This window comes from Spinacia oleracea, chromosome 2 (genome assembly GCF_020520425.1).
Source record: "Spinacia oleracea cultivar Varoflay chromosome 2, BTI_SOV_V1, whole genome shotgun sequence".
NCBI classification, from domain to species: domain Eukaryota; kingdom Viridiplantae; phylum Streptophyta; class Magnoliopsida; order Caryophyllales; family Amaranthaceae; genus Spinacia; species Spinacia oleracea.
The window spans coordinates 74,102,037-74,113,425 of NC_079488.1; the positions used below are offsets into that span (position 1 = coordinate 74,102,037).

Genomic DNA, 11,389 nt, shown 5'->3' on the forward strand with positions numbered 1-11,389 from the left:
CCAATCAACACAAAATACTAAACTGCAGTGGACACGGCTACTTAAAAAAAAATGCAGTAGAGCACGCAACAGAACACACAGCAGTAGCTAGTAGAGCAAGCAGCAGTAGCCAGTAGCCAACAGAACACGCAACACAGCAGTAGAGTACACAGCACAGCAGTAGAGTACGCAGCACATCAATTAGCAGAGCAAGCAGTCAGACTGCACACCAAGCAAGTAGCAGAGCAGTCAGCACAGCAACAATAGAGCACAGCAGCAGTAGTTAGTAGAGCACAGCAGGCCAGCCTTTACACAGTGCAACAGTTGCACCAATCAGGCAGCCTGTGCACCAGTCAGGCAGTAGATGAGCAGTGCAAGCAGCAGATGAGCATCAGTAAGCCTGGCAGCCTGCACAACATGAACAAATCTGAACAAGAAGCCTGCACAACAACTGGCGTACACAACAACAACACTACAACAGATTGGCCTAAGCAAACCAGAATCTAAGGCAACAAAACCAGAATTATGTCATATGCTAATTAAAACCAAGACCAGAATTATGAAGTATGTTTGACGAATAAAATTTAACCAGTTTTTGCTGAATTTCAAAACATTAAATCCAATTTCCACCTACAACACTAAATCCAATTTCCACAATCTTAAAGAAAATGAAGAAGATTACAGAAATCTCAGAGTATAAACGATTTTAGGAGGCATAATTGATAATTCAATAATCGAAAACTTAAATAGAATAACTACAATTTAACAATTACAAATTCATATTAAATATTTCAGCATTGAAAAATCAAACAACAATTCAAAAATACATAAAAATTATAGCAATAAAATTAGAAAAATATAAACGATTAAAATCATTAAGAACAGAAGAACGAAGAACGAAAGAATTAAAGAAAGATACAACCTGGATTCCTTGCCAAACGAAGAACGGATTAACGGAAGAAAAAAAAGAAATCCGAAATTGCCTTCCCGCAGATGCTTCAGGCCCAGTTCAGTTTCACACAAATTTCCCCAATTCGTCAATTCCCCTCTTTTGAATTGAAAAGAATTCGAAATTTTGAATTGAAAATAATTCGGAATTGTAGATGAATAGATCTTGAATCTTGATAAGATTCATATATAAATATATGAAATTGATCCGTTGAACACCACAAATTTAGGTGGGTATTCTCAAAAAATGAATTGAATGGGTAGATAGATCTGTAAACGAAGATGAACGGTATTTTTTTCATAATTGTAGGAGAAGAAATCGGTGTTTAGGAGAGATAATTAAGGAAATTAATTGTCTAATTGACTGATTTTTGGAAAATCAAAGAATGGGAAGGAGAGAGAATTTGAAGCGTTATTGAGTTTGAGGAAGAACTGGAATCACGGGATACGGGGAAGGGAAGTTAGAAGGAAGGTGCTCATTTTCTTTTTCTTTTTTAAGCTTTAAAACCGGGAAGAAAAAAAATTTTTGGGCCCCCTAAAATTTTGGGCCCGGTGCTGTAGGTCCGACCAGACCTCCTAATGGCCGGGCCTGCTAAGAGCAGTGGCGGAGGCAGGGGGGCCAAGCAGGGGCGGCCGCCCCCCAACATTTAAAAAAATAATTATTAGAGAGATAAGTACTCCCTCCATTCCTTTTTGTTCTTCCCATTTCCTTTTTTAGCATTTCTTTTTGTTCTTCCCCTACTGAATCTTTACTATTTTTGGCCATAGTTTTTTTACCAATTTACCCTAAGATTCCCCACTATTTACAAAAAATACCCTAAGATTCTACCCTTTCCCACCCACTTTTACCCCACCCACCTTATTTAATTAATTAACCTAACCCTACCCCCCCTCCCTTTATTACCCGTCCCTATCTCACAATCCCTCCCTCACCTCTCATTCTGATTTCTCTCTCTCACCTCTTCGGATCTCTCTCTCTCTCTTATTTCACTCTCTCTCTCTCTTAAAATTCCTCCCCTGTTCTTGAGAAAACCCTAGGTTTTCCGCCTCTGATCTGGGTTTTCCTCTCCAAATCTCGCAAATCTGAAACGTTTTCGCAGAAAAACGTTCATAAAAATTACTCGGAATCATTTTCCGATCAGATCCCCTCTATTTTTGTCCCCTTTTTGGTCCCTAATCGTCGCTGATCTCTGTTTTTCTGGTACTTTATGGGTTCTTCTTTGTCTAGAACTCGAGGTGATTCTGGGGTGGGAACTTCTGGTCAAAGAATCCCCGATTCCAACTGTGATTGGGGATCCAAGTGCAACTGTCCCAATAACGAGCATTCCTACTCCGCCGAATATAAAAACAATCTGTATTTGGCCCAAAAAGAAAATACGAGTACTCGAAACTATTTGGAAGAATGGTTTCGGAAGAGGGAAGTGGAGCCAGGAGAGGAGGTTGAGTCAAAATATGACGATCGGAAACCCACTCCCTCAGATCTGCGTTTTTTCGGTGAAGGAGATTCCGATGAGGTATTAATTTTGATTTTTTGCGATTTATTTAGGGTTATTGATGTCGGTTTTATTAAAATGGTTTGATGAAAGTTTGCATGTCTAAAAAAGTGGGATTTGATAAATGTTTGATTTATTTGGAGTATTGTTCATTAAACTCGGATTATTTTCTGGAGTAGTTGCTCTGATTTCCCATTGCATGTGTTAAAAATGCAGATCTGGTATTTGTTCGAATTTTTTGGAGATTTTTTGGAGATTTGTTGGATTCATTCGGGTTTTTTATGTTATTCTTTGCTCTGTTTTCTCATTGCATGTTGTTAAAATTGAGTTCTGATTTTATTTTGTGCTCTGTTTTTTCATTGCATGTTGTTAAAAATGAGTTCTGATTTTATTTTGGGCTCTGTTTTTTCATTGCATGTTGTTAAAATTGAGTTCTGATTTTATTTGGAGCTATTTGGAAATTAGTTGAAGAAAATCGGAATATTCATGTGTTTTGTTGATCTGTTTTCCCATTGCATGTGGTTAAAAATGGGATCTGGATGTATTTGGGATATTATTTCACATTTTTTGGGTAAAAATGGGATCTGGATGTATTCCGAAAATTAGTTGGATTTTAATGGAATTATTGTGTGATTTGCTTTCATTTATCTCATTGCATGTGGTAACCATGGTGATCTGAAATTATTTGGAACTTTATTTTGAGTTGTTTGATTAAATCTGATTTTAATTCATGGTCCCCTGTTATTTTATGATGGCACTAATCATGTTGTTTGTCCCCTATTGATTGCAAGGAACCAAGTGGGTCTGATTCATTTGATCTGGTGTATGTTGGAGAGTGTGAAAATGAGAATGGTGATGCTGTTGGGTCTCCAGGACAACTTTCATCTGGTTATCCCTCCTCAAAGAAAGGAGAAAAGGGAAAAAAATCGGCTTCAGCATCTGATGATGCTTAGATAAGTCTGTCTCCTTTCTCCCTTTTTTCATTTTATTGAATGCTGGCTAGCTGTGGAGTCATAAGGTGGATGCCAACAACTGTGATCTGTTGTTGGCCAGGGGTGTTGTTGTTTGGATGATGATGTTGTGATTAGTTGTATGGATGTTGATGTTAGATATTTTAAGTTATGATATTGATATTGATAATGATGATTGGATGATGGTGTTTCCATATGGTTATGAAATTTTGTGGAATGTTGTCTGTGTGATGAACATGATTTGATGGCTTAATGTCCCCTGTTTTATGGTATGTTTTGTGTATGATAAATATGATGCTTTGGTGAGTATGAGATTTGATCAGTATAACTATGTTTTGGATTAGTAAAGGCATGAAATGAATATAATTTGGGGATAGGGTTTGAGTTATTTCAGTCCTCTCACTGTGGCCTGGTGTTGAATGCTTAATGTCCAAGCATGTCCCTTTAGGATACAATAATGTCCCTTTATTTATTGTGATCGATGATGAGTCTTTTTTTGCTGAGGAACAAGTCCAACTAACCACAAATGCTCGTGCTGCCATTAGTATCAGTAATGATATTTCTCGGGCGCTAAGTGTTTGTGGTTTGGAGTTGTTTTAGTGATGCTTGGGGACATTCTGAGATCAATATTAGGAGGTTTGTGATCTTCAATGATGTGATTGTTGATATTCTGAGATCTTTGTTTTGATAATTGTCCTTTAACTTCTTTTGTCGAACGGAGTGAATGTCATTTCACACAATGGAATGTGAATATCAATCATTCCGTTCGGCAGAAGAATGTTAAAGATATGATAGTATTGAAACTACTTGATCAATGATGTGTGTCAATATGTCTGAGAAATGAAACCCTACATGTTAATGATCTGTTTAATGCTTCATGTCCCATTAATCAGTGGAGGTCTGTGATGAGTCTTTCATTTGATGAGGTTCAAACCCTATGTTTTGATCAGTTCATGGTGATCTGATGCATTGTTGATTGTTATTGTTATGCTTGATCTGTGATGAGTCTTTCATTTGCTGAGACTCAAACCCAATGTTCCAATAACACTTGTGCACCATTAGCATCATTGATGCTCTTCCGGAGCTAAGTGTTAGGGGATAGGGTTTGTGTCATTGATGCTTGGGGACATTCTGAGATCTTATGTCAGGTTAGACAGGAGAGGCAATTCATGTATTGCAAAACATGTATAATGTGTTTCTGATATTCAATGATGTTAGTGTTGATATTCTGAGATCTTTGTTTTGATAATTGTCCTTTAACTTCTTTTGTCGAACGGAGTGAATGTCATTTCACACAAAATTATGTGAATATCAATCATTCCATTCGGCAGAAGAATGTTAAAGATATGATAGTATTGAAACTACTTGATCAATGATGTGTGTCAATATGTCTGAGAAATGAAACCCTACATGTTAATGATCTGTTTAATGCTTCATGTCCCATGAATCAGTGGAGGTCTGTGATGAGTCTTTCATTTGATGAGGTTCAAACCCTATGCTTTGATCAGTTCATGGTGATCTGATGCATTGTTGATTGTTATTGTTATGCTTGATCTGTGATGAGTCTTTCATTTGCTGAGACTCAAACCCAATGTTCCAATAACACTTGTGCACCATTAGCATCATTGATGCTCTTCCGGAGCTAAGTGTTAGGGGATAGGGTTTGTGTCAATGATGCTTGGGGACATTCTGAGATCTTATGTCAGGTTAGACAGGAGAGGCAATTCATGTATTGCAAAACATGTATAATGTGTTTCTGATATTCAATGATGTTAGTGTTTCTGATCTGTGATGTATGTGTTGATAACCTGAGATATTTGATTCTAAACATGTCCCTCACCACCAATCACCAAAGGGAATACAGATCATGTCACATCATTGATTGATCTAGTATCCCCTTTGGTGAATTGGTGGTGAGGTTGTAAATCATTTAGAAACAAATCTGTCAATGATGTAAAACAACTAAACTGAGAGTCAATGATGTTGCCTTGTTCATTGCTTCCTTGTTTTTGCTGCTTTGTTCTTGTTTCCTTACCATTACATCTTTTGGCACATCGGCATCCAATGGGGAAGAATTTCCATCTGAAAATGATGTGATATGCATTCTTTCCATTTGGATGCCGATGTGCTTAGAGATGTGATGTGAAGAAGTTTTTGTACTTATGCCTTGTGATCTGTGATGAGTCTTCATTTTATGAGTGTCAAACCCTTTGTTTTTCAATCAAACTCATGCACCATTAGCATCCATGATGTTTTTCAGGAGCTAAGTTTAATTGGAAAGGGTTTGATTCAATGATTTTTGGGGACATTCTGAGATATTTATGAATCTTTGTTTATGTGAGGCATATTCCATGTGTTATCAATGATGAATTGATTGTTTTTGTCAAAATTACATCTTTTGACGCATCGGTTTCAAAATGGGAATAATTTCCATCTGAAAATGATGTGATATTATTATTTATTTCCATTTTGAAGCCGATGTGTTTAGAGTTGTGATATTGCAAATGCTGCCTTGTTCTTAAGAACCCAATGCTGCCTTGTTTATAGTGTTGCCAATGCTGCCTTACCTCTGGTGCCTTGTACTTTTTCTGCCAATGCTGCCTTGTTCTTGTTATGTACTCATTTGATGTTTATTGCCTTGCCTTGATTACTCTACATTGATGTGAATAAGAATGATGGAAAAAAAACTTTACTAAACTTAAACATGAGATTCATTCATTGATGCTTCCAAAAGATATGCTTACAAAATGTTTTGCCTACATGTTATGCTTGCATTTAAGCTTACAAAAGTGACACATTGGTTTTACTTGTCAATTTAAAAACATGTCCCCAAAACACAAAAAGTTATCTAATTGTTTTCACCTTGCTTCACTGGTTTGCTTTCCATTCATCATAGAGTTGCATGCATTCATTAACTGCCCATATAGGTGCCTTGACTTGCTCTGGCAGTCTGCCTTCATCTTCTAAAATCTTCTTCTTGTTGTGTGGAAGTTGGTAATCATTGTTGCCTTTGTGTTTTAGAATCTCATTAGAAACAAACTGTAATGTCATCCACACATTAGACAATGTCTTAGGATGCAACTCATTAAAAGAATCATACACTGCTCCACTTAAGTCCTCCACAGTTTTAGGCATTTTCTTGTGCATAAGTGATTGTATTGACCTGAAAAATCCCAAGTCCAAGATGTTGCAATCTGGACTGTTTGCTGGCTGTTGAGTCAACACAAAAGTGAACCCATCTTGTTTGTAGTGTAGTTGCCATTCAGGATCATTTTGCAATATATGTGCCTTTGCATTATCTTGAATGATATAGATGACCTTTTCCCCTTCATGTGGTGGCCACTTTGCCTTGATTGCTGGAATTAGCATGTTGATCATCATTGCCCTTGTTTCAATTTGATTCACAGACTTCACTGGCTTTGTTTCAATGGTCCCCTTTACTCTGTTTTTTGATGTCCTCTTGGCTGCAACTGCATTTGTGAATGGAAATATGCCTATTTTACCATCAAATTCACAATTCCCATTTTCACCCCACCTTGGTCTGGCTACTGCTGCCATGAACATGAATTTTGGTATCTTGGTTCTTGAACTTGCACTTCTATGTGGATAGGGTTCATTGTTTGCAAGATAAACTCTCTGGTTTTTTTGAGTCAAATAAAACCACTTCTCATCAATATGAATGAAGTCATACATGCTGTAATATGTTGGTTCCTGTGGTATAGTGTAATCCATTATTAGTCTGAGTACCCACCTCATCCTTGCCATTTTGCATGCATCTGAAATGCCTGGATGCAAGGGACTTGAGTGTGGCTTAATAATTTTCCTCTTGATGAGCCTCCATACTGTTGTTGGTCCCAAATTGAGCATTCTTGCAAGATCTACAATGCATGTTCTGTCCCCCATGGCTATTTGTGCAATAGAGTCATATGTGACTTGAACCTTTTTCCTGCCACACTTGTGATACTTACTTTCCACCACATATGAATTCATTGCTGCCTTCTGCTTCTTTGCTTTGTCCCATATTGACCCTATGGTTTTTCTGTTGTAATCAAATTCTATGGCTGCATCCCTTATTGTCCCAAACAAAAGAGTTTCTGAATCTGGAATTTTTCTATTCAGCAGGTACACCAAAATTTCAAGCCTCAATTCATTATTTATTCTAGGAGTCCTAGGCTTATGATGATCTGTTCTGGGTGTTGCTGTTTGATGATGAATTGGTGATGCATTTTCTGATGGTGGTGGAAAGTTCAAATCAAAAAGAAATGGTACCTCTTGAAAGTTGGTAGTTTGCTGGTGCCCTTCCCCTTCTACTTCTGGTACTTGCTGTACATATTCAGTGCTGTTTGGTACATCTTCATTAAACCCAATGTCCCCAAAATCAGCAGCAGTATTTTGAGAAGCTTGTACCAAGTCAGCAGCATCATCACCTACCTCTGAGTCAGAATCGGAGTTAATGCCATCGCCTTCATCATCAGAAAATCCGAGGAAATCGTCATCCTCTTGATCTGAAGCCATTAATACCCCTGTTTTTTTGCTATTTAATGCTGAATTGAGGAAGAAATTTTGGTGTTTTGCTTGTATTTATTGAACTTGGTAAAAGTCAGATTTTGGTCTTTTGTGGGGGGAAAGTGACCCTATTTATAAAGGGAATTCACTATGTCAACCCCTCAAAAATTTGGAGGGAAATTAAAAATCCCCTGTTTTTTTATTTGGGGGGAAAATTTGGAGGGAAACTGAAATCAATTGTTTGGGCTTAATTTCCAGCCAAAAAAAACGTGAGTCATTGTATGATTAAATCTGATTGGTCCATGTAACAGCTGATGGGTCCCATACCCCATTTGACTGAATTTTTTTGCTGATTTCTTTCATTACTTTAATAAAATATCTACTTTTCTCCCTATTAATTAAATACTTTCTCTCTCTTTACTTTATTCAATTTCTTACACCCAATCATTATTCTTACACCCAATCATTACTCATATCCCAATACAAACCAAGATTCAGTTTTCTTAAACCACACCCAACATTCTTTAGGGGAAGAACAAAAGGGAATGGAGGGAGTAGTAATTAATAGTCCCTCCGTCCCAGATTAGTTGTTACACTTTCCTTTTTTGTCCATCCCAGATTAGTTATTACACTTCTAAATTAGGAATGACCCCACAATTATAATATTATCTCTCTCTTACCACTAAAACTTTTTTGGTCCCCACACCCCCTCTCATTCAATTAAAAAAAATACCCCACTAACTCCTATCACATCTACTTTTTCAATAAAATAACAATTGATAACCAAACAACCACTTATCACCTAAAACTTTGTGCAAAGGTAAGTGTAACAACTAATCTGGGACGGAGGTAGTACATAAATATATCACTAAAAATTCCTTGTCTTTGTGGCTATTGTTATTTTAGTAAGTGTGAATCCTTAGGTCAAGGCCGGGTTGAATCCTACCTTCTACTATATTTTCTGACTCCGCCACTGAGGCACTGATTAAGAGTTGGCAATACAAATTAGAAACTGAGATGAAGGATTCAAACCTTAAACCTATAGTGCACAGACCATAATCTTAATTAACCATTGGGTATAAACTTCACTTATGTATTCTTTTGTCATTGTATTGGTTGGGATGCGTACTAGTTGTCAATCAATGAACAAGTAAACGCTTATGTTGGAGTGCAGATTAGTTGTGAGTGGCCTGACCAGTGACCATGCATGAATTGCTTTAAAGTCGAAAAGCCAACTACGGTCATCATGCATGATTTGTAAGGCAACGCCGACTATATAGGCTCTTCAAGGGACAATGACAACCATCCATTATGCGAAGATTCTATAAAAGAATCTCATTCTTCTGGTAAATTTTAGCTTTCTTCTTTCTAGATTCTCTCTCTCAAATGTGTTTTTGGCCTGATACGTACTTCTTGAAAGGAACTTGTCATGATTATAACCTTCTTTACTCTCATCAAATGTTCTTTGCATTATGAATCGTCTAAATTCACTTTGCGAGGTACTTCGTATATACCTTCAAAGGAACAAAGATTCCACGGATCAATGTTGAGGGGGTGTTTGGTTATGAGGGGTACAATGATGAAAGTGTTTTTTTTTATAATTAGGTGATTTAGGGGTTCGGCCATTCCAAAAAGTTAATGGGAGAGTTTGGTTAAGAGAGGTTTAGGAGAAAGTTTTGGGATGGCCTGAAGAAACGGGTGTAAATTGACAACTTTGTCCTATTATTAGATAAAAATTACAACTCTTACGTACTTACCTACATAGTTTTATGTCAATGCCCTAGCTTGATGATTATTTTATATATTAAATTAACATCTAACATCTGGCAGCTAATTTATCAAACATTTTACACAAGTAACTAATTCAATCAGCTAGTCAAACTAGTTATTGTCTAACAACAACGCTCTAATCCACCGAACACTTTACACAAGCGGCTAATTCAACCATATAGCAATCAAATATGCTAATACAAAGACAAGTAGCTTTCTTTTTCCTCACGTTTTCTCTCGGCGCATGAGGTCTATCGTGCACTGAAGCCATGGCGAAGAAAACTGGAGGTAAATCGCGAAGCAATAATCATGGAAATTCGAAGAAGAAACCTCGTGGCCCTTCGTCCGATTCTCAAGCACTCAGAACTCGTCCCATTGATGAAGTTTTGGGAGTGGAGGCATTGGATTTTGGATTGGAGAATGAAATTTTGACGCCGAAATCTGGATTACAACACCTGCAGTTACGATCGGAAGTAAGGCACTCATTCAATGAATGGATGCAGGAAATTCACAAATCGGCCTCAGTTGTTCGTAATCCTCAAACCAGAGCAAATGTAGACATTGGTATGGTCTCTGTTCCCATTTTACAGCAATTCAATGAATCTAGTGTTCATGATAGTTTGGATAATGATGAATCGGTGCTCATGATAGTTCTGATAATGAATCGAAGGATTTGAATGTTCAAACTGATAGTCCAGTTCAGATTGAATTGGATGATATTCAGGAGGAGGTGGAATTCTGGAATTCATCTGTGATTTGCTATATTATAGGGGCAAATCCACCTACTCATGTCACGGATGGTTTTGTTAGGCGTATTTGGAGAAAATTTAATGTGGACAAGGTGATTATGGTGAAAAAAGGGATTTATCTAGTTCGTTTTCTCACCATGGACATGAGGGATAAGGTTCTGCTTGGCCATCATTTTTTTGATAGCAAACCAGTTATTGTTAAACCTTGGAGTGTAGAGATGGATATTGAGAAAGAGGAAGTCAAATCTGTTCCAATATGGGTTCAAATGCAGTTGAACATTAAATATTGGGGTGAGAAATCTTTGTTCAAGATTGTGCATCAGTTTGGGAAGCCTATTAAGAGGGATGCTGCAACAGTAAATAGGGATAAATTGCAATTTGCTAGAGTATTGGTGGATATGCCTCTTACACAGGACTTGCCTTCTCATACTGACTTCATGGATGAACATGGAGTTTTGACCAAAGTGGCACTCACTTTTGAGTGGAACCCTACCACTTGTGGCAAATGTAAGAAGGTGGGACATAGAACTAATGAATGTAGGTCAGGTTCCAAGAGAGTTTGGGTACAGAAACAGGTGGTGGTGCCATCTGTGGAAGCCCCAATTGAGGTGGATCAGGAAGGCTTTCAAAGAGCACTCAGACCAATTAGAGTGAGGTCTAATGACCCTGAACCTGCACAGCTTAATAATACTTTTCAACTCTTGAACACTTAGCAAGGGGGAGATGATGCTAATGAGCAAAATGTAGTAGTTGTGGGTGGTTCTGGAGAAAAGATTGGGAGGAGTGTAGGGAGGGGGAACCCTCCATCCTCTTATGGATAGAGTCCTCTCTTGGAATGTCAGAGGTCTCAATATGATCCAGAAACAAGATATTGTGAGACAACTCATTCACAAGTATCATGTTGGATTGGTTGGGCTTCTGGAGCACAAGGTAAAGACTGCCAATCTAGGTAAGCTTTACCAGAGAATGTTTA

General features: G+C 37.6%; 1 protein-coding gene across 3 annotated transcripts; it reads left to right on the plus strand.

The window, feature by feature from the left end:
* The first annotated feature begins 1,611 nt into the window (after positions 1-1,611).
* On the plus strand, positions 1,612-8,446 carry LOC110793559 (uncharacterized). Of its 3 annotated transcripts, none has more exons than XM_056837026.1 (3): positions 1,612-2,441; positions 3,212-3,377; positions 7,511-8,446. In XM_056837026.1, the coding sequence occupies exons 1-2, from the start codon at positions 2,136-2,138 to the stop codon at positions 3,371-3,373; spliced, it is 468 nt and encodes a 155-aa protein (XP_056693004.1). In that variant the 5' UTR covers positions 1,612-2,135; the 3' UTR covers positions 3,374-3,377; positions 7,511-8,446. The 3 variants fall into 3 exon arrangements, with proteins under 3 accessions (XP_056693004.1, XP_056693005.1, XP_021854134.1); XM_056837027.1 differs by having other exon boundaries at positions 7,514-8,446; XM_021998442.2 differs by lacking the exon at positions 7,511-8,446 and having other exon boundaries at positions 3,212-4,031.
* The last annotated feature ends 2,943 nt before the right edge of the window (positions 8,447-11,389 follow it).